General features: G+C 44.4%; 2 protein-coding genes across 4 annotated transcripts; one reads left to right on the top strand and one right to left on the bottom strand.

The window, feature by feature from the left end:
- Positions 1-1,802: 1,802 nt before the first annotated feature.
- SPRTN (SprT-like N-terminal domain) lies at positions 1,803-14,833 on the bottom strand. Of its 3 annotated transcripts, XR_014786773.1 has the most exons (6): positions 13,963-14,511; positions 12,687-12,786; positions 11,604-11,732; positions 9,201-9,459; positions 4,676-7,193; positions 1,803-4,615 (listed from the first exon to the last, which is right to left on the bottom strand). XR_014786773.1 is itself a non-coding variant. In XM_084828126.1 (5 exons), the coding sequence occupies exons 1-5, from the start codon at positions 14,208-14,210 to the stop codon at positions 6,463-6,465; spliced, it is 1,467 nt and encodes a 488-aa protein (XP_084684252.1). In that variant the 5' UTR covers positions 14,211-14,833; the 3' UTR covers positions 4,050-6,462. The 3 variants fall into 3 exon arrangements, 2 of the variants coding, with proteins under 2 accessions (XP_084684252.1, XP_084684254.1); XM_084828126.1 differs by having other exon boundaries at positions 4,050-7,193; positions 13,963-14,833; XM_084828128.1 differs by having other exon boundaries at positions 4,050-7,193; positions 13,958-14,466.
- Positions 14,400-21,301, top strand: EXOC8 (exocyst complex component 8). Its single transcript, XM_084828125.1, has 2 exons — positions 14,400-16,141; positions 18,057-21,301. Exons 1-2 carry the CDS (start codon positions 14,597-14,599, stop codon positions 18,663-18,665), a joined length of 2,154 nt encoding a protein of 717 aa, XP_084684251.1. The 5' UTR covers positions 14,400-14,596; the 3' UTR covers positions 18,666-21,301.
- The last annotated feature ends 1,232 nt before the right edge of the window (positions 21,302-22,533 follow it).

Raw genomic sequence — 22,533 nt, 5'->3', positions numbered from 1 at the left:
TATTTTGGCATTAGATTTATACAGTGCTAATGGGAAATTCCCTATTTGTTGAGTACATTCTCTTTTACAATTTAAGTTCTGCACCGGATAGAGTACCATCTAGTGTCAGCTTAAGGAAAACAAGTACTGAATAATGCTGATCAAGTATCAGAGCTAGAAGGATGCTTAGTGCTTTGCCTCTAACAGTAATAAAACAGGAACATCTAAGGCTTGGGGAGTGGAAATTTTCTATCCATATCTTCTCCCTTTTTCATAAATCACCACTGCCTTTAAAAAGAAGATATGATTATTATGTCACTTACTGTCAGCTGCCATGGAGGCCTGTAAGGCGAATGCAGGATATAAATATTTAAATAAATAAAACAATCTTCATACTTCACAAGAAACCAGTTTTCCTTGAGTACTTCTTCCATAAACTATTTTGAGAGTCCACCTTGCCACAACGGCCAGAGGAGGAGTAGCCGTGTTAGTCTATGGCAGTCAAACACAACAAAGAGTCTTGTGGCACCTTAAAGACTAACACATTAGATGACTGGAGTGCTATTGAGAGTTTCAGGTATATACAAGGTGTTTCAAAAAGATGGGCCTGATTTGAAATCGCGGTATCTCTGCAACCACGAACCGCCCATGAATGAAATTCTTACCACTTGAAAGGGTGGGGCATAGAGTTTCAAATGATTACCGCTAGATGCCCCTCTCAGCGCACAAACAGCACCGCCACATTGGCACCTGCAGGTTCAGCATTTTCTAAATGACACAGTGCCTCAACGTTGGATAGGCCGCACGGGACCCCAAGACTTGGTGCTACACTCTTGGCCCCCAAGATCTCCAGACATTACACCCCGCGACTTTTTCTTGTAGGGATACGTCAAAGAATGTGTTTTTGTGCCACCTTTAGCAACTAATCTGGATGACCTCAAAAACAGAATCACAGCAGCAGTGACTTCAGTGGAAGAAGACACTTTGAGAGGCATTTGGGGCGAATTCAACTATCATCTCGATATTGCCCGTACAGCAGGTGGAGGGGCACATAGAGCACTTATAAAATGGTTAGTAAAACATGGTAACTCATTAAACTGTTTGCAACTTTTGGTGTAATTGTAACATGTTGCCATCGTGAAATATACTGCTTTGAAATTGGGTCCTAAGGTAGAGATGGAAGAATTGTAAACTGTGACCCAGAAGAAATTCAGTGCAGAAATTACTCACAGTGGCAGTCACATTACTAACACTGGTCATTCACAAAACAGTTATTGTTAACACAAACATCATGGCACCAGGTAAGTTCATTAACACATGTAGTGTGATATAAATCCTTTATCCTGATTCAAGCCTAAATGAACTCAGTGGCCTCTCGCTCTCATTTCCCTTTGAAGTTTTGTTTATCCACAATGTCCACTTTGTGGTCAGTGACAGTAGGCTGGTTTGCACAATCAAAGTAAGTCATGGTGACTTGTTGTGAGCCATGATGCATGCTGGCATGTGCCAGGCATGATTTGCATAATCACTGTCCAGCTTCAGCTTAACATATCGTCTAAACTTAGGCAGCATGGCTTGCTAGAGGGCTAAACAACCATCAAATAACCCTACAACAGGCCATCAGTTGTCTGAGGGTTGTTTAGCTCGCTAACAAGCCGTCTGAACTGCCCCGGTTCAGATGACATGCTAAGCCACGGTGGCTTGTTTTGACTGTGTGAACCAGGTCAGAGTGTTGTGGGAGGCTGAAGTGTTCTCCCACTGGTTTCTGAATATTGCCATCCACCCAATGAAGTGAAAGAACAGGTTGATAATGCCAGACTTATACTCAGGAACAATTTATTACAGCAAAGACCCAGAAGAGAAAACAATAGGACACCACTTATTGTCACCAACAGTTCCCAGCTAAACCACTCAAAGATCTAAACCACTCAAGGCTCACAAACCTTGGGTGGTACGCCTGTGAGTGCTTACAGACAGTCCCCAACCTAAAACAGCTACTCACTAGCAACAGCAGGCTATATAATAAGGACGCAAACACAGGGACCGGACCCAGATGCCAGCTCTGTTCCCATATCTATTCTGGAAACACCATTACAGGACCTAATAATGTCACCCACAACGTTAGGGTTCATTCACTTGCACCAGTATGACATAAGGCATCTTTTATCAGCAATGCCCTTGTGCATTTTATATAGGGTGATCAGGCCAGTATCTATGGAAAACAATAAATGGATACAAATCTGACATCAGAAATGGCAGCATCCAAAAACCATCCTTGTCTCTATATACCTATTGTCCATCCGGTGGTCCATTCATCTCAATTCTCTTTTGCTGTTCCTCATGCAAATCATCTTTTGTGACATGCAAACAGCATAGCACAGGCTTCCCCAATGTGCTGCCCTCTAGATGTGTTGGGCTACAGCTCCCAGCATCCTGGGAGTTGTTGTCCAACACATCTGGAAGTCTAGCATGGCACTTATAACAGTTAGAACAAGAGCATATAGTTACATAATTTTGTGATTTCTTGCAGCCCCAGTGCATAAAATAGGTTAATGCCATCAGTAAAAGCTGACAACCTCACATGCTCAGTTACTAGAGATCTTTGAACGTTTCCTGAGTAACTAGTTAGACAAGAAGCACCTGCTCCAAATTCTATTTTGGATATATAGATATGCACAGTTGAGGGTAGTCATAGAACAGTATTTTTGAAATAAGTTGCATATGAGGAAAATGAAGGTGAATACTTCTCATGCTCTTAATTGTGCCTATTGGTACCGAGAAGCTTTGGGAAAATAAGCGGCTTGTTTAATTGTTCATCCATTTTTAGTTCATCTGTTTCATATACTGATATATAAAAGTTACCGCTATAACATCATTTGAGTGATGTTTGACTGCACAAAGTTCCATTTTCCATTCGGTGTATCTCACATTCCTTGATAAAGATAAAATTTTGCTGCATTCTGCAATTATTAAGGTAGAGGCAGCTGCAGCAGAGGAACTCAAGAGGGCAAAGCAGATTTTAAGGTGTGTTTTTAAAAGTTTTCCCCGAATTTGTAGAGTATTGCATTGTTACCCCCCAAAAGTTGTCCTGATACAATAAAGGCTTCTCTACATGCAGATCATGCATGTTGAGCTACATCCAAGGCTCTTCACTTCTTACCTAGGACTGTAAGAAAAAGCTTTCGTCTAGTTGTTTGCATTTCTATCACGGAGGGCAAGGCTGATGGCTGGATATCCCCCTCCGGTATTGGTGACAGTACTGCTGGGCAACACAAGTGAAAGGATGCAATTGTATTCATGTCCTGCTTGTGGGTTTCTCATAGGGACCTGACTGGCCAGTGTGAACAGAATGCTGGTCTAGACAGGCTTTTGGCCTGATCCAGGATGGCTCTTATTTCCATGTCTGTGTAAGAAATCTTCGCAAGCAGAAAGAACTGAGGGCTGATCTGTTCAGCAAGGGAAACCCTTGACAAATGTGTGAGATTTACTGGCTCTGGGGACACTTTGGCAAGGGGCCCCTTAAAACGGCAGCAGCTATTGCTCCTCTTCTGTGCTCTGGTAGTAGGGAAGTGTGGTCAGCAAAGAGAACCATCAGTTGCTCTCCTCCCCTGAGCCATCACCTCTCCAGCAGCGATTTCTGTAATCTCCTTGGTGCTGCTTCTCCTCATTGCTCAAGTCTGCTCACTTTCTCTCTTCCCTTGGCGATGACAAGCAGTAGCAACAAGCAGGCTTGTGAAATCACTGCTGGGCAAGCAATTGAGGTGGGGTGGGGTTGATGGCTACTGCTTCTCCTTACTGCCAGTGGCCAGTTTGGGGTGTTTCAGTCAGCAGTTAGGCCTTTGGCTAATTCATGGGCCCTAGCAGTTACTTGCCCACGCTGGCCAAAGACACCAGGCCTGCCTTGTAACTTTACTGATCAAGACACAGCAATGTCACATCAAATCACTAAAATAAGGATCTATACCAGCAAGGTACTTGTTAACAGTAGAATATATTGCCTGAATCCCACAAGAAAAATATAGTTGTTTAATCTTCTTTAAACACAAAAATATGCAAGAAATCTTGAATTCACTTAAATTGTATTAACATCTGCAGCACATTTAGAACAGGCAGATTTATTTTGGAATTTCTAACTGACTTTTATAAAACAGTCTTTCATATGCTGTTTCTGTAAAGTTATTTTATTTTAAATTTACCAATGGATATCAATGATTAAATGCTTGACAGTCTTCAAGTATTCACTTCCATTTTAGGGGAAATAAGCTGTACACTTTATATGAACAATAATAGGTAGACATCATCCTAAGTTTCATTTAGAGGCACTTTACCAGTAAAGCAGAAGTATAGCTTGTTCCTTTCAGACATGTATCTAATAAGCAAAAAGAAGTCTGGTTAGTGAGAAAGTAAATAAAATAGCTGATGGTCATTAGCCTAACCCTTCTGAATTTAATGAGAAAATTGTTAAGGGTCTGACCAAATTCTATCAATTTGATGATAGAAATGGAACATCCTAGTCAACAGCGAACAGTTATTTTTTACTCTTGCGGCTCAGCCATAAATATAACCAGCTAATATATATATAAACATTAAACATGGGGTGGAGAACATGTGGCCCTGCAGACGTTTTGGCCTACAACTCCCAACATCACCCCCCACTGGTGATGGGAGTTGTAGGCCAAAACATTTGGAGGGCCACAAGTTGCTCACTTCTGCATTACAAGGTAGAAGACAGCCTCAGAACTGATCAGAAAATACATCCCAACTCTCTCTCTACGATGGATTTTTCCCTTGTTGAATGTTTACGTACTTAGAACAGAACTGGCCAAAAAAATACATACTTATCCCAACCCATCAGATTTCTATTTTACAGAAATTCTAACATTAAACAGCCAGTTCAGATGGCTACACAATTATATAAATGATTTCCCAAGGAAAGCGCATGCTGCAAGACTGGAAGGGATCATCCATCAGTGCTAATCTCATGAACTGAGTTCCATAAAGAAAATCCCATTTGCTAAATTTAAGTAAGTTGTCTGAATGGTCCTTATCAACACAGCACATGAGGCAGCGCTGTCGCAGTGCTAGTTCCATGTCATTAGTGCTCACTAGGAAGAGAGAAAAAGTGGCAATTTGCACACTGCCGAAATTCAGTGGCAAATCACTGCTTTCCCCCTTTGTCTAGAAAGCGGCAATGACATTGCACTAGCACTGGCTTATGCTAGCTCAACATCATTAGGGCTAGCACTGTGACAGTACTGGATACTGCCTATACGTGCTATTTTACAAGTCTTTTCAACAGCCACCTAAGGATACAAACCATTACATCATAGATAGTTCCCCAAATGCATATGAACTCAGAAGATGTTTGTCCTACCTTATCCATCTTGGGTATTTGTTAAATAAAAAGGCCTCTAATCCTCAGATACTGACAATGAAATAGCCAACAAACTGTTTAGGGTCAGTGCCATAATCTACCAGCTTACCGCCCCACCAGCACCCTGCCCAAACTCAATCATTTTAACGCCCTGTGGAAACTTTTCAAGTGTGTAATTTTAACCATTTTTATTTCTCATGAGGGGCATTGCTTCCAAGTGAGTAAGGGCACAACCCTATGGCTGCTAGACAGCGGCTAGAAGGCCACAGGATTGGGCAGTTTCCAGGAACTGATCTCAGAACCCACACTCAGAGATCCATTCCCAGAGAACCGCCTCTCCACCCCTCAAAGGCGGTGCAAATTGTTCCCAGGCTCTGCGCCCAGAAGAGCAGTGTGGGGTGGGGCAAAAGGGGGTGCTCCCGGGGGCAGGGAGTGCTGGTACAACGCTTCCTATGCTTCGTCCAGCCTCCCCGCTCCGACATCCTATGGCTAGACAGCAGAAACCAGCTGTCTAGCCCTGAAGGTAGGGTGGCTGGAGCATCCCCTCCATGCTCCTCCCACTGTGCATTGGCTAGGCAGTCGCCTCTGAGTCCGGAGGTGGCCGCCTATCCTGACAGGACTGCTCCCTAACAGCCTGATCTACTTGTAAGCAAAGCTGGGAGTGTCAATTCACACTGATTTTTATCCCATTGTTATCAACTGTCCCAAGCCTTTTTGAATTTAAGTATTACTGGTTTGCAAAGGCAAAACAGCTACTTAAAACATAATCCTTGAAACGAAACGTGCAAGTATTTGATTATGCGAACAGGCTTAGTGTTTTGTTTTAAATTAAGCCTGTTAAAAACCTCAAAATATGCATAATTGTTTCTTTAGAACTTCTGTATACACAATTTTCTCCTAGCTATAAAATGTGTCCCCAAAGTCAGTTGCATTACTAGCATAAAAGTGCAGAGAAGAACTACTTATTCAAATTGAAGGGCTGTTAGACTCCATTTCACACAGAATAATGTCATAAGTAAACTCATCTCCCCAAAATACACATGAAACATTCAGACAGACAAACCCTGAGCAAAGTAGCATTCTTAAGATAAGAATCACATTAAGAGATCTCAGAGACAGGAGTCCAGGTGCTCATTAATTTGAGCTTCCAAAACCTCAGAGTGGCAGACAGGGCAGCAAACTTTTCTGCCTTGATCACTGTCAGAAGCAGTCACACTATCTGAGACTGCTGGGTTGGCTTTGCTCTTCATAGGAGGGCCAGTCGACCCTGGATCCTTTTTCTTGGTAAAGTAGTTTTCAAAGGCAGCTGTGTCTTCCATTCTTGCCCGTTTTGGTGGTTTACTGTTGGATGTGGTGCTGTTTCCTTGAGATGCAGTCTGGGAACTTGGAGTTGATGTAGCTGGTTCAGAAATGCTTTTTTCTGGTGTCCCCTTTGCTAGTAAGCCCCACATAACATTTGCAGGGCTTGAAATTGATCTCCCTCCATTATAAGAAACATTTTTAATTGGCGAGCCATTAACATTAGTGTACGCTTTTTTGTTAGCAACTGAAACCTTAGGAAGCACAATACTGGAAGCAAAGCTATTTTTATCACCATCACAATAAAATCGAGGAGAAGCGTTTACACAGGAAACATTTTGTTCAAATTCCCGTTCACCTTTAGGATTTGTTCTAGTCAAACCAGCTGGTGAATACTGCTGTGATCGAAGCAGCTCTATGCTCTTACGGTTGCTTGGACTTGTGGTTCGCTCCAATGATGACACAGTGCTTTTTCCTCCAAGGACATACCCTTTTCCACTAAAAGGAATTATGTTTTGTATATTGCCTCCATGATCTATTCCTGCAAATACAACAGAAGTATTTCCTTTAAATTCAAATACTATTTTCAGCCATTACAAACAAGTGCTTGTCAGTAAAGCAACATAGATCAACTGTTTTGCCAACTAAGTTCACACGATCAGGTGTAAGAAGACATGCTCCTTCACTGCAACGCAGTGTTTATACATAAGCAACCGATACAACTAGATAAAAACAAACTGTTTTTGGAACAGGTATTAACTAGGTTAAGATGTGATTTGGCAAAGCTAGAGGAGGCAGCAATCTGGAAATGTTCATACTGTGGCTGGGTTTGCACAATTGTGGGGCCGAAAGAACCCCTGTGCTTTATATAATTACCCGCAATGCAGCGTGGGTTGTTGTAACGTCTGAACCAGCACACGGTGTGGCGGCTTCACACCCACCCTACAACCCCTACTGCAAGTCGTGGATTGTACGGTAGGCCCGAAGCCACCCTTGCTGCACCGTGTACCAAGTTCAGGTGACACAGCAACTCCCACTAAATCGCAGGTAATTATGTAAACCGCAATTCGCAACCAGCACATGCGGAGTTGGGGAAAGAACCAATGATGGGTTCTTTCACTCCCACAATCCTGGGAACCCAGCCCACATTTCAGGGAACAACGAAAGACAATTTCTCACCAAGCTGTTGGGTGTGGGCAACGGGAAAAAGGCAGGGCTTGTGGCTTTCAAATAAGTTCATAAGTTACAATATGAATACTTCTGTTGGTGCAGATGACATGCAGTGGAAATTCCACAACACCAAGATGCTCTTTGAACATCACAAACTTATTTATTCTTATTGTAAGCCACTTTAAAGACATTGTGGCAGAAATGTTTTAAATAAATAAAAGAGCCAAATGCTCAAGCGGTCTACCAAAAACAAAAACAAGTACATTTTCTCAAGGGTTGCACTGGTAGAGCATTTGAGTTCATATTGATAAATTCTGTTCAGCAGCATGGTAGTATTCCAATTCAGACATCTTGGCTTGGATCCGAAGTAGCATAAGTTAAAGAACCTCAGATAAGGATGGAACTTTCCCATCCCCTTCTCCCCCATGCTGAACGGCCTTTTTGGAGGGTTGGGAGACCGTCCTGAACAATGAAGGATTGGGTGCTGAACTGCTGGAAATGGGGGAAATCACCCCAAACTGGGCAGGTACTTTGTGATTTTCAGCAATTACAGCCCCCCCCTACAACACCTGCACCCGATCCCTCACTGTTCAGAAGGGTTCCTTGACCCTTTGAAGACACCTTTGGAGGGCGCAGGGTGAAGGACACCTGGGGGGGGGGGGGGAGTCCACTTGTGCAAACTTCCTTCTGCTCACGCTACATAGGATCCAAACCATTGTTAGTTCCTCTTAAATAGAGGTCAGTCACATCTAGAAAACTGATACCCAGGGTCTTTCCTTTTATACAAGAGCAAAATTATATTTATTCGCAAAACATTAAACACTACTATACTGCATCTGTAGGCACAATAGTCCCTGCTGAGAAAAATCTCAACTACTTTCCTAGTTAATTCTGACCTGCTTTGCACATAAGGTTAACCCATGGTTTGTTGCACTAACCAGGTTTTGTCTGGCAGATCAAGCAAAACCACAGTTTATATTCTCAATCTCTCAATGTTTTTTCCCTCCTCCTTCGCCTCCCTCCCTGTATACCAAAGGCCTTTGCAGTACTGCAGCACTGGCATGTAGAGCAGATTTTTTTTTTTAAATCACACTTGCTTGCTGCCTTTGCGGCCTGGTGAAACAATCCATTAAGAACCCACACATAACAACCCATGGTTTAAACAACCAAAGTTCACAAACAAACAAAAAAACATAGGTTCTCTGTTAGTGATGCTGGGTTCACACATGAGAACCCAAAATTCAGCAAATGTGCCATGGGTTAGCTTTATGTGTGGACCCAGCCAGCCACTGTTAAGTTTATCTACTGTTATGGGATATGGTTAAATATATCATACTCTGATACTCAGCTGGTAAAGGATCAAACTAGATTCAAGTACCTTTGTCACCAGCTAGGGATTTTGCTTGCTGTTTCTTCTCTTTGCTTTTCTTTGAGTAGTTCTCTGGCTCTTTGATCTTGGTGAATGTACCCCCACAGGTCTGTTGGTGCTCAGACCACCAAATGTCATTTGCAGAAGGTGCCCTATTCATTGCGCGCTTCAAATAGCCAAAATATGGCTTTCTATTTTGACATGGGCCATTACAACGCCACCAATGCTGACGATAGGAATCCACTTCATTGTGAAATTCATGATAGATCTAAGATTAAGTGAAAAAAATTTCTGATGTAGAATATATATCCATTTTGTGTTAACCATGAGACTTCAGACTGATCCACATGAGCACAAAGCTCTCATGCCCACAAGGGCTCTCTGAGTCACTACAGGTGAAGATTCCACACGGATGTTCTCAACTCAGAGAGTTCCCAACCCAACAGTAAATGGAACAGCATCTGCTAGTTGCAGAACTCTGCAACCTGGTGTATATACCATTTTATTTGTTTACATTTACTAGTCTCTGATCAACCTAGTCCTCTAGGCAACGTATAAACAACGGAAACAGTGCAACTTAAAAAAAAATACAGCAATACAATAAAATGCCATAATAAAATGCAACAACAGCCAATCTACGGTGTGGCCATTAGAAGTATGCTAAACGGCTTGTGTGCTCACTTCCCCAGAAGCTGACTCTGATTCCCTCCTCCATGGTGAATGGTATTCGATGTTTGACTGTTTTGGTCGTTACAGCAATCTATTGTTATTGTTACCTAGGATTTACCTACAAACCAGAATCAATAAACCCACTTCAAACTTTGGTTTTTGATTCTGGTTTAGAAGCAAATTATGTTTAGTGATAACCAAAGTTTTCCTGATTCAGACATCACACTATGCTTACCATAAACCAGGAAGTGGAGGAAGGACTCTGCATGCTTTACAGGAAGGGTGTGTGAGCCTACAGCATGTTCCTGACAACTAAATCACAATTCAGCTGTGAAGTCTGAACCAGGCCAGGCTACACATCAGAGTTCCTTCCTGACAATCCAAGAAATCTGGATTAGGGTCATTAGATGCCCTGTTCCAGAAAATGCCCATTAAAATCAGTAGAAATTTGGCAATTAACTTAATAGATTTGTATTGAAGCCACTGCTTTTACATAGCAAAAGTTACGAAGATCAAAACAACCACCTGCTCAAGTGTACTCGTTTGCCACTATCTTTTAAATCTAGTAATGCATACGATATGTCCTCGCACTCCTTTTACAGCCTGAAATCAGTTTCCATGCCATTAGCAAGCAAAAGAAATAATTCAATGTTAAATCCAACTTCTGCTTGAGCAACAGGACTTCCTCTTGCTCTCCTCCGCTGTGCCCCCCCCCCCCGCAATCTGCTCTGTAGGGCTGATGGATTCTCCAGAGCTTTGGTGGGGGACACAGAGGGTTGCAGCAGGGAGAAGACATCCATTCCGCCAATAGTTTCTGTTCTGCTGGTAGACAGGCAGCTTTGGATACAGCCCAAAGGTGCAATCTTAAGCATAGTTCTCCCACAGAAGTTCCAGACAAGTTTCTTCACTATTAGTGAGGTAAGTGTATTTAGAGGAACTCTAGAATTGTATTTTAAATAACCCTCATTTCTGCCAGCCCTGCCTTTATATAATAGCTAGTGTCAGGACTGCAATGACTCTGATATTACAAGTGGGCAAAACAATGCAAAATTCATGGCTGCTTGACAGGAGAAGCGGTCAAAAATGCCTGTCCCTGGTGCAAGCAGCTGGAATAGTTTGGCCAGAGTGATGAAGACAGCAATCCTGAACTCAGTTTCATGCAATTCAGTAACAATTTAAGAAATTTGCACTTGTTTTGTTTAAGCTTAATTTGCACTTCTGGTTTATCAGTGATCATAAACACCACAATTTCTAGCCCTGCGGTGACCAAAAATAGATTTAACAATTTCACCGTATAGTGCAATCCTATACCTGTCTACTCAGAAGTAAGTTCCACTGAATTTCACAGGGCTTACTCCCAGGTAAGTGGGCACAGAACTGTGGCCTTAATTTAACATTTGCTTTTATTTAAATCTTAGTATTTCAAGGACCTCAATAAGATTAAGCTACTCATTACTTAGGAAAACTGCCTTAAAAACACTCTATTTTAAATTCCATACCCAGACAGCATCATGAAGAAAAAAAGTATTTTAAAAATGGAAGAATAACATTCAGTCACTTATCCAGGTACATTTTTTTGAAAAGTTGTACATTCAACTACACCTTCCTTACACAACTCTGCTAAACTTTGCTAATCACTACTAGCCTGCAACTTGCCATCATGACACATAGCCTCTTAAGTTGTACTTGAAATACTCAGAAGCTTACAAATTACTGCGTACTACAGAGAATGTAATAATTTACCGTAATATTGGCCCCAGTTAAGCGATTTATCCGATGCATGTGTTTGCAGAACTCTGGGCCATGGGAATCATGATCTCTGTCATTATTCGTGACAAATAACAGGGCATGGATCATTTCATGTAAGAGGGTCTGAAATTAAAATAATTACTGGATTATTAGAAGTTTTTATTATCCTAACACATAACAATTCTTCACCTATGATTACGTTCACAACAACCAGAAATAGGCGCAGTCAATTAAAAATAAGCCTTAAAACCTTCTTGCTTTCATCGTCCCATTCTTTGAGACAGTTCAGACATGATGATACTGGCCTTTACTTTAATCAGGACCAAAGTGCTGGAGCTGACACACAAGGGGAGGTTGTGAGGGAGGAATGCATGGGCTCAACACCCATTCCTGGCTTCATAAATCATGGTTTAAGACTCCCACACACCAACCTGGTGCCCTCCAAATGTGTTGAACAACAACTCCCAGCCAGATCTCACTGCTTCTGAATGCCTCCAAAGCTCAGCACAAAGTCCTTGACCAGATCCATCATTACGTGCAAATCCAGTGAGGGTGGGTTGTCAGGGTGTGCTTGATAAGCCTTCCAGAACCCACGGGCTCTTTCAGGGGTGCGGGTGGCTTGACAAGTACCACAACAACCTACCCCCCCCCCAATCGCATGTAATGACAAGCTAAGGCATGCCCCTGTCGTGGCTCAAATATCCAAAACTACCTGTGTCCTGGTGTGGGTGGATTCTAAGGTTGGCATATCTCACCCTATATGCTGGCTTTGAAGTTCACAGCCAAGGATATAAAGAGGAGAACCTTACTGCTCTCTGCAAATCAGGAAGTGGTGGCAGCTGGTTATTTTGTAGAGTATTGAGGAAAGTCTGGACCTAGTGACTTCTAGGAGCCAGGGCCTTGTAAGGGACCCCTAGATTGGTCACATTCAGCCTTACAAATGACCACTCACCTACAGAAAGTAGAAATTACTCTGAAGTGATGAGGTGCTGCCAGTGATATGCAGCACATTCCCAGCATAAGCTTAATCCTTTAAAGTAAGAAACCCTACTCCAGGTTTTTTTAAAAATATGATACCTCTACAAGATCCTTCCTTGGTCGCAACTTTAAGAGTGGCTCACTAAGTCGGATGGAGCACATGCCACCGCGGCCTTCATAGCAGCAAACTCCTGCACATCTAAAAGAAAAAACACAAACAATGTAAGTTTATTTACTACTGCAGCCTGTTAGGCGGAAGTGTAAACATTAGACACTCCCCGTCTGATATAGGTGGCTAGATTCTCAGGAGATAAGCAACTTTCTCTCCTGCTACATAGGTACACAGAAAGCTGCCTTATACATTGCCAGGCACTAACATTCACGACCTAATCAGAAGGAACAGGAAGGCAGTGGGATTGGGTGGGGGGTTTCTCTTTTGCAAAGTATAGTATAGTACCCCTCTAGCAAACTACAGCTGCAGCAATTGTGACTTGGTAACATGTAAGTTTCCCATGGCCAGAAAATTTACAGAATATTTCTAAGATATTCCACACTTGCAAATTCATTTCACAGGCCTCATCTATATGTGCAAAAGAATGGGCCATATCACATCAGACTGGAGGAACACCAAAATGTTGAATGTCCTCCCGGTTTTTTTAAAACCAGCAAGCAGAAGCCTAATAAAGAAGAGGATAGGGTGGAACAACCTTTCACTGTGATCTGCTAGTCTTCTACCTGCAGAAATTTTTCTTTAATGTTAGGGAGCATTCAAAAATTACACCTTCTGTGGTTTGAATAGATACAGTTCATTCTTCTACCTCATTCCACCAATGTGAGGCAGATGCAAAACCCAGATTCAACCACAACCTCAGTAACACTGGCTCTTTATACAGAAACGTCTAGAGATCAGCTGTACTTGGCTCTCAGTTTCAATTGGTCTACCTTGCTTAGGTGTCAGCAGTGATAAGCTTAACATCCATGGTCAGAAAATGCCTTTATTAGGAGCTTACTATTTTATGACATTCTGGTCTGTCCTAATTAGAGATATGAAGACCGGGGAAAAAACAGAAAAAGTCGTGTGTTCCGCCCCCCCCCGGGGGGGGGACTTCTTGAAAATGGGTGTGTGTGAATGAAGAGAGAGCCGGGTTTCCCCGAATATTTCCAGGTCCGTCCGTCCCCCAGCCTTCACATCACTAGCCCTAATAAAGGTCCTGTCCGAATGCGGGTTTGGATTTTTTTCCTCACGGGACAACCCGGCTTCTTTTGCGGGCAATCCCAGCAGCTCCACCCAACTCCCCGCGTTTCTGCCTGGAGAGCCAGCGTGGTGCTCCCGTACAGGCGGCCTGGGGCCCCCCGCCCGCCTCCTTTACCGTACAGCGTCATGCGCGGGCTCCACTTGACCTCCACGGCCGCCAGGCGCCCCCAGAAGAGGGTCTCGTTGAACTGCAGGAAGAGGCCCCGCACGTCGGGGCTGGGATCCAGCAGCTCCCAGGCTTCGTCCACCACCGAGAGCGGCCGCGACGACGGCGAGGGGGAGGAGGCCGCCTCTACCGCCTGAACCTCGTCGTCCTCCGCCTCCCACTCCGCCTGCAGCCGGAGCGCCAGCAAGAAGTCGCCATCCATCGTGGCCGACCGAGACCCTCAGCCGGCCGATCACGACAAACTGTCCAAACCACCGCGCGTGCGCCGAACAACAGACCGCTCGAGGGTCACGTGCGTTCCCCCCCGCCCACAACCCGCTCCGATTCGGCAAAGCGCTCGCGCAGTTTCCCGCAAAACCGGAAGTGAGGCCCTGTGTGTCTGTCTAGCCTCTCCGTCTATGGTTCGTCTTCAAGGATGCGTACGCATTGCGTACGTCGCGCTAACGACCTGCCGCTCCGCAACACTTCGCGGCCGTTCTTCCGGCGCGCTCCCCGGGTCGCTCTGTTTCCGGCGCAGGCGCGGGGGTGATTGCTTGTTCCGCTGGCCTTCCTCTCTGGCCCTGGGTCTCTCGTTGCTCCGGTCCGGACATGGCGCTGTCTCTGGGCGAGGTGGCCGCGGGCGGCGGCAGCAGCCGTTTGAGGCGACAGCTGGAGTCCGGGACCTACGCGGCCGAAGAGTACGTGAAGCAGCTGTCGCAGCAGTCGGACGGGGACCGGGACTTGCAGGAGCACCGGCAGCGCATCCAGGCCCTGAGTGAGGAGACGGCTCAGAGCCTGAAGCGCAACGTCTACCAGAACTACCGGCAGTTCATTGAGACGGCCCGCGAGATCAGCTACCTGGAGAGCGAGATGTACCAGCTCAGCCACATCCTCACCGAGCAGAAGGGCATCATGGAAGCCGTCACCCAGGCTCTGCTCCAGCAGGCCAACGCCGCCGACCGTGATGACCCAGCCCTGGGGGGTGCCCGACGAGCTGCCGCCGACCCCCACACCAACCCCTTCCTGCCCCTCTCGGCCAAAGACTCCTCAGCCAACGAGGAGGGCCGCCAGCGGACCCTCACGACCCTCCTGGAGAAAGTGGAGGGCTGCCGAGACCTACTTCCGGAGAGCCCTGGCAAATACTTGGTCTACAACGGGGACCTGGTAGAGTATGATGCTGACCACATGGGGCAGATCCAGAAAGTGCATGCATTCCTTATGAACGACTGCCTGCTCGTGGCTGCGTGGCTGCCCAACCGGCGTGGGACGTACCGTTATGATGCCCTCTACCCACTTGACGGGCTGGCTGTAGTTAACGTCAAGGACAACCCACCCATGAAGGACATGTTCAAGTTGCTCATGTTCCCTGAGAGTCGTATCTTCCAGGCTGAGAATGCCAAGATCAAGAAAGAGTGGCTGGAGGTGCTGGAAGAGACCAAGAAGAGCCGTGTCCTCAGTGAGAAGCGGAGGCTGGAGCAGGAGGTCCCAACACGGGCTCCTCCCCCAACCCCCCCAGAGGCGACTAATCCTTTTGAGGAGGATGAGGAAGAGGAGACAATGCCAGAAGAAGAAACCGTGGATCTCTCCATAGAATGGATCCAGGAGCTGCCTGAAGATCTGGATGTCTGCATTGCTCAGAGAGACTTTGAAGGGGCAGTTGACTTGTTAGATAAGCTGAATGAGTATCTGGGAGATAAGCCTGTGACCCAGCTAGTCAGGGAGCTACGAGCAAAAGTGGATGAAAGAGTCAGGCAGCTCACTGAGGTGCTTGTGTTTGAGCTGTCTCCAGATAGGTCTTTACGGGGTGGGCCCAGAGCTACCCGCCGAGCAGTTTCTCAGCTCATCCGCTTGGGTCAGTCAACCAAGGCATGTGAACTTTTCCTTAAGAACAGGGAAGCTGCTGTTCACACAGCCATCCGCCAATTGCGCATTGAAGGTGCCACTCTGCTGTACATTCACAAGCTCTGCCATGTCTTCTTCACCAGCCTCTTAGAGACTGCGAGGGAGTTTGAGATAGACTTTGCTGGCAACAGTGGGTGCTACTCTGCTTTTGTTGTCTGGGCCCGATCTGCTATGAGGATGTTTGTGGATGCATTTAGCAAGCAGGTGTTTGACAGTAAAGAGAGTTTATCTACTGCCGCTGAGTGTGTAAAGGTAAGAGGAAAGTGGCCCAAAGGGGTTGGGGGAGCGAAAACTGCGTATTGCACTCCACATACTCCAGGCAGCCCCATTGTTATAACTTCTCTAGTTTTCCAGATAATGTCACAGAACATAGAGTTGTAAGGAAACCAGTGAGTCATCTAGTCCAACTTCCAGCTCTGAGACAGGATAATTTATTTGTATATAATTATTTGTGGGGGCTGTGTTGGCCTTCCATCCCATGCTGCACTTGCTCCTTCACTTGAGCACCTCTCCCTTGTCAGCAATCTTATAATGTTAAAGGGATTGTTGCTTAATTCTAAGAGAGAAACACCTGTATTCCTTGCTCTTCTGGAGTTAAAAAGCCCCACCCTCTTAAGATTAGGAAGAAGAGAGCAGGTCAGTCATATGTACTGTCTGGGTGGCTTAATTTTATCTCATCACAGATCTTGTTTAATGTGCCACATGCACTTGATGCTAAACAGGCGTGGGAATGAGGGATTCATGCTGCTTGACAGGAAAAGGCAGGAATGATTGCTAGCACCAACAGGCAGCAATGAGCATAGCGACCAACATCTAATGCCTGTCCTAACGGTGTGGCAATCCAAAATCTACTAGTGCTACCAGGAGTTGCCAGGAATTGCACTCAGAACAGGCTGTAGTGGTGATACATTCTGAGCAATTAATTTTACCCACATCTGGAGCAGGTTGCCTGGGCAGAATCACATCTTAACCCACACACCCCTAGTCAGTTGTGAAAGAAGGTGGTCTCCCCCATTTTTTTAACTGTCTCTGGGAGGAGGAGACTGCTGTGACAGATCCTACGTTGCCTGGGAAGAGCAGCCTGAATACCCTTGCCTTCCATACACTGTGATACAGACTGCCTTTTTATGATGGCCAGAATGATGGCAGTGGTGGAGATAAAGGCTGGGTCACCCCTCCCTCTGCTTTCCTAAGAGGTTTTACTTCTGTACTTGCATTAAAGATTGTGGCCAGGCCCCCACTCATGGGGGTTTCCCAGCTGGTCTACCCATTTCTCTCCTTGGCCCCACCCCCTCCCCATCCTCACCCAACGATTATCTCTGGAGAAAGGCTGCCTTTCTGTAGCATTGACCAGGGAAGACATTCCCTCTCTCCTTGCATAGAGTGATCACCTCCATGCCTCTCTCTGTACATGGAGAAAGGGACTCCAGGAGTGGAAGAGCTTTCGGGGAAGGGCTTTGGAAAGGAGGGGCTCATCCCCTGACATGATCTGTTCCTGAGGGTGTGTCAAGAGGCAATCCAGCCCTGAGGGCTGGATCAGTTCCCCACCCCTGCCTTAAGTAAAGTCAGTTGCAGCTAACTTGTTCTGTTCTTTTCAATCTATCTTGGTCACAACTAATGTTAGTTGGATTGGGACTTGCATATTTGTTTGTAGTGTTAGGAGGAGACAGAGCCCAGAGCAAGGCTGAAGTTGGTTCCTAGTTCCTTATTCAACATAGCTGCATGAGCAGATTGGATCAGAAAATGAAGTTCATCTGCTGACCGGAAATAATGCTGGTGTATGACATGGGGTAGCCCATATAAACCTCAGTTCCTTTAAATCTGCTCATGCACATGCTTCTATGTTGAATAAGAAGCTGGGAGCAGCCTTTTGAGCAAGGAATGTATGCAGCATTGATGACTTGGATTTGTGCTTAACACAGAGCCATGATTTGGAGGCTACATATTTTTATTTTTTTTCTACAACTCCTTTTAGCTGAAGTCCCATGACAAAGAAAGGTTTTATAAAGAAGCACAAATTGGGTAGATTTTTTAAAAAGTCTTGTTCAATTTATGTCTTGTTTTTTCCTGCTGTTTGTAACTGGATGATATCTGTCTTTTAGGGTGTTGTACTGTTGTGCAACTACAAGAGATATAGTAAAATTAATAATGTCCCTTGTTGTTGAAGGTGGCAAAGGAACACTGCAACCAGCTCAGCGAGATTGGTCTGGATCTGACATTCATCATTCATGCCCTACTAGTGAAGGATATCAAAGGTGCTTTGCAGAGCTACAAAGATATCATAATTGAGGCCACAAAACATCGTAACTCTGAAGAGATGTGGAGGAGAATGAACCTGATGACCCCGGAAGCTCTAGGGAAGCTTAGAGAGGAGATGAGAAGCTGTGGCGTGACCAGTTTCGATCAGTACACTGGCGATGACTGCTGGGTGAATCTTAGCTACACTGTTGTGGCTTTCACCAAACAGACCATGTTCTTCTTGGAGGAAGCTCTCAAATTGTATTTCCCAGAGCTGCATATGGTTCTGCTGGAAAGTCTGGTGGAGATCATCCTTGTGGCCGTCCAGCATGTTGATTACAGTTTACGGTGTGAACAGGACCCTGAGAAGAAAGCATTCATCAGGCAGAATGCATCTTTCCTTTATGAAACTGTCCTTCCTGTTGTGGAGAAGAGGTTTGAGGAAGGAGTTGGGAAGCCAGCTAAGCAATTGCAAGATCTGAGGAATGCTTCAAGACTGATGCGTGTTAATCCTGAAAGTACTACCTCTGTGGTGTGAAATGCAATGCCTTCATCCTTCCCATATAAAATGTTGTATAAATACCTAATATATGTGTATATACATAGGAGCACATAAACCTTTTTCAAACCTGTGACAGCAACCAAATCCAAGAACACTATTTTTTAGCTAATTAGGCCCTGCAAACAAATTGGAAGGCAAAGAAAGAGAAGAATTAAAGCAGTACTGTAATTAGAAAGCCACAGATAATACATTCCTCTCGAAGACCTGGTTGTGGCATTTTAGATTAAGGAGGTCAGCTGGTGACATAATGTGTCTTGGTCCAAAAGCTAATATTTAAATGAATGTTCTAAATATAATTAGTATGATCAAGAAAATCTCTAACAAGTATTAGCTGGTTTTTTAGGACTATAAATGATGGGATACAATGATTCCAGTCTATTGGGTTTCAGTAGAAGAAACTGGGAAACAAAGTGCATAATTTCTTCTTAGGTAACTGGAGAAAAGATGTAAAAGCTACAGCAAGTACTTGATTTCAAAAAGACCCAGCTTAAAATGCCTTTTGAAAATTAAAACTCAACAAGAACATGGAGTTCATAGTCTTACAAGGAAAATTTTCAGTGCACTTTCTGAATCTTAGCAACAATAAATGCTACTATAATTGTAAAGGACTGCAATCAAACATGTTTCCTGTCTGATTTGTGGCAGATGAAAATTGAATGAGTGCAAGTAACACGCAGGGCCAGTTTGCATGTCATGGTAGCAAATTGTGAGTTAATTAACCTACAGTTTAGTTTGCCGGGATGTGCATTGTGCGTTAGCCACTGTCACATACCGTAAACAACCTCTGATGGACCTTATCAGAGGTTGTCAGTGTGACACGTGAACATGGACTGATGGGTTGTTTAGGGTCTAAACAGCCCAATGGTTTACCCAACAACAAACGAAAGGTTAACCACTGTTTTTTTTAGCCCTTAAACAATCCATTGATCTGAGTTCACACAACATGCTGACAACCTCCTATCATGCCGATTGGAGGTTGTTTACAATATTTGGGTTATCCCAAGTGGAAATTGGTGTGAAGGCATGCATGGGATTGGAGTGAAAACCTATAAGGACTAGCCAAGGCCTAACCGTAAAAGCCTGTTCTGTAGGTCTGCACATAACGGCTTGGATCCAGGTGCTTTTCTGCCTGCAGGAGCATTGCCTGAGCAGAGTTCTGCTCATATGCTCCCACCAGCAGAAAGCAAAGGGTGGGAGGGAGGCTACCTTTGCTGGTTACCCCCTCCCTTTGCAGCCTCTAGCAGCATTTCCCCTAGTGTTCTGCAGGGTGGGTATCTCCCAACCCTCTGGAGCAGATTTTTTTTGTGGGGGGGGTGGGGGGGACTGCAGGGGGAGAAGGGAACCAGTGAAGATCACCTTCTCCCCCATTCTGTCAGTGAAAGTGCTCCAATGGATTGGAAGCCCTCAGCAGATGGAAAGAAGCCTTCCATTCATGGAAGGATGACTGTGGATCCAACCCAATGTGTTTGTTTATAACGTGGATAGAGGTTTTTGGTTTTTTCCTTTTCAAGAGTTGATGGGGTTATGTCTACAAGTCTAGGACTGCCTACTGTATGGTAAAATCCCGACTTCATTGAATACTGGGATTACCTCATTGACATTGAACCAGAATTAATTGGCTCCAAGGGACATGTTCCATTTGGCTATACAAACATCCTTATAGTCAATTTTCTTCAGTAAGCTGTAAAATGAATTGTGTGAATTATATGTTGAAATTATTAAAGGCCTTAATTCACTGTTGTGGCCTTTAGATATCCATAGTGGAGATCAGTTGCCTCTGGTCGTGAGAACTAGCTTCACCTTCAAAACAACAGTAAAGTAAACATTACGGTGTGAGAGTACTGATAACGTGCCCCAGAAAAAAAAAAGAGATGGGTACAATATCTCTTCCTTGCCCCACATTCCAGAAATGTTTGGTCCAAACAGTCGCTTGGTATAATACATAGTGTTGTGGGGCAAGTCACATCTTGTAAATGGATAAGACAGTCTTGTCCCTCACTGACAGTGGATGGATGGCAGCCATGCTCACATTAGCATGGCTCATTTCTTCATCCTTTTTTTTGCTCCAAAGGAGTGTTGGTGTAAAAAAAAAAAGTTTTTAAAGGTGCAATCGTATGTATGTTTAGACATTAAAAAAAAGTCCTATAACTCCTAGCATTCCCCAGCCAGCATGGCTGACTGGGGAATGCTGGGAGTTGTAGGACTTTTTTCTGTCCAAACATACTTAGGATTGCACCGTAATCCACTCTAATATGCAATGGTGGCATATGGCATTTATGCCAGAGCAGATTAGGTAAAATTGTTTAGCTATTTGCTTGGGCAGTTGCATATTTCTTTTACATACAGAAGAAAGTTTCCTTCAGGACTGTTCATCCAGCAGCCTCTCGAGACCTAAGAAGCTGCCATTCAATGAACAATTGACTATTTATAGAGCAATTCTGGCTATTTGAGCAACACTAACTAATCCTGGTGTTTAGTAATTTATGATTCTGCTTATGTCATGCCCAAGACTGTATGGAGGCCAAATTCTTCATGAATAAGAACAATATCTACTTAAACTTGCACACCAACGAGCAGTTGTATATTAATACAAATAACTGAATTAAAGTGTGCCCTACAAATCCTTTGAAATTATTTTGGCTTTTTTTGGCCTGTGTATGTGGAAGAATAAAGACCTCAATGGTTTTTTTTGTTTTTGTTTTTGGTTAGGTGAAATAAGAACATAAGAAGAGCCCTGCTGGATCAGACCAAGGGTCCATCTAGTCCAGTGTTCTGCTCACACAGTGGCCAACCAGCTGTCGACTGGGAACTCACAAGCAGGGCACCAGCACAACAGCACCCTCCCACCCATGTTCCCCAGCAACTGGTGTACATAGGCTCACTGCCTCTGGTACTGGAGGTAGCACATAGCCATCAAGACTAGTAAGCCATTGATAGCCTTCTCCTCCATGAATTTGTCCAACCCCCTTTTAAAGCCATCCAAATTGTTGGCCATCACTACATCCTGTGGTAGCGAATTCCATAGTTTAACTGTGTGAAGACATACTTTTATCTGTCCTGAATCTCCCACCAATCAGCTTCATGGGATGACCCCGGGTTCTAGTATTTTGAGAGAGGGAGAAAAATGTATCCCTATCCACATTCTCCACACTGTGCATAATTTTGTACATGTCTATCATGTCCCCCTTACCCTCCTTGTTTCCAAGCATGTGTCCAAGTTTTTTCAAGAAATGATCTAACAGTGTTTTTAGTGGGTGACCGTTTGAGCCCTCAGTTCTGCTGTTTAGGCTACACACAGTAAGGTATACAGCCTTACTTTATGGCAAGGGGGTACAGCTCAGGTGACTGAGCAGTACTTTGCATGCACAAGGTCTCGGGTTCAATCACTGGCATCTCAGCTAAAAGACTGTGGAAAGACCCCTGTGTGGGACCTTGGCGAGCTACTCCAGTCACTGTAGGCATGACAGGGCTAAGTGAAGCAATAGCGTGGCATAGAATAAGGCAGCTTCATATGTAGCAAGTAGACCTCAACGTAAAGTATGAAAAAAGTGTGGATGTTTCCACGTGAGTGTTCACTGCAGGTGGTGCAATATGTTTGGTATTTGGTAAAAAAGCACCATCATCTCAGTCTGCCTTAATTACCAGACAAAACCCCTATAGAAAAAACAGATGCATGTTAATACCAATTATTCTACCTCCTGATCTGCTTCAACAACCAAAAGGATGTCCCATTAACACAACTTCATCTCCCATGCTATAATCAACAAAAGTGGTGGGGTTCTGCATGCTGATGTTTGCTCCTTCTCCCAAGTAGATTACACAGCCCACTTGCCCACACACATCT

This window comes from Heloderma suspectum, chromosome 1 (genome assembly GCF_057233095.1).
Source record: "Heloderma suspectum isolate Gila_16-S chromosome 1, 16-S_ref, whole genome shotgun sequence".
NCBI classification, from domain to species: Eukaryota; Metazoa; Chordata; class Lepidosauria; order Squamata; family Helodermatidae; genus Heloderma; species Heloderma suspectum.
The sequence above is the reverse complement of the archived record's forward strand: the minus strand, read 5'-3'. Positions and strand labels throughout refer to the sequence as shown.

Coding starts and splice junctions, on each gene's coding strand:
- SPRTN (XM_084828126.1), bottom strand. CDS start 14,210: ATGGATGGCGACTTCTTGCTGGCGCTCCGGCTGCAGGCGGAGTGGGAG. Junction 11,733..12,686: donor CAAGGAAGGATCTTGTAGAG/GTATCATATTTT, acceptor TTTTAATTTCAG/ACCCTCTTACATGAAATGAT. Junction 7,194..9,200: donor ATCCCTAGCTGGTGACAAAG/GTACTTGAATCT, acceptor TTGTATTTGCAG/GAATAGATCATGGAGGCAAT.
- EXOC8 (XM_084828125.1), top strand. CDS start 14,597: ATGGCGCTGTCTCTGGGCGAGGTGGCCGCGGGCGGCGGCAGCAGCCGT. Junction 16,142..18,056: donor CTGCCGCTGAGTGTGTAAAG/GTAAGAGGAAAG, acceptor TTGTTGTTGAAG/GTGGCAAAGGAACACTGCAA.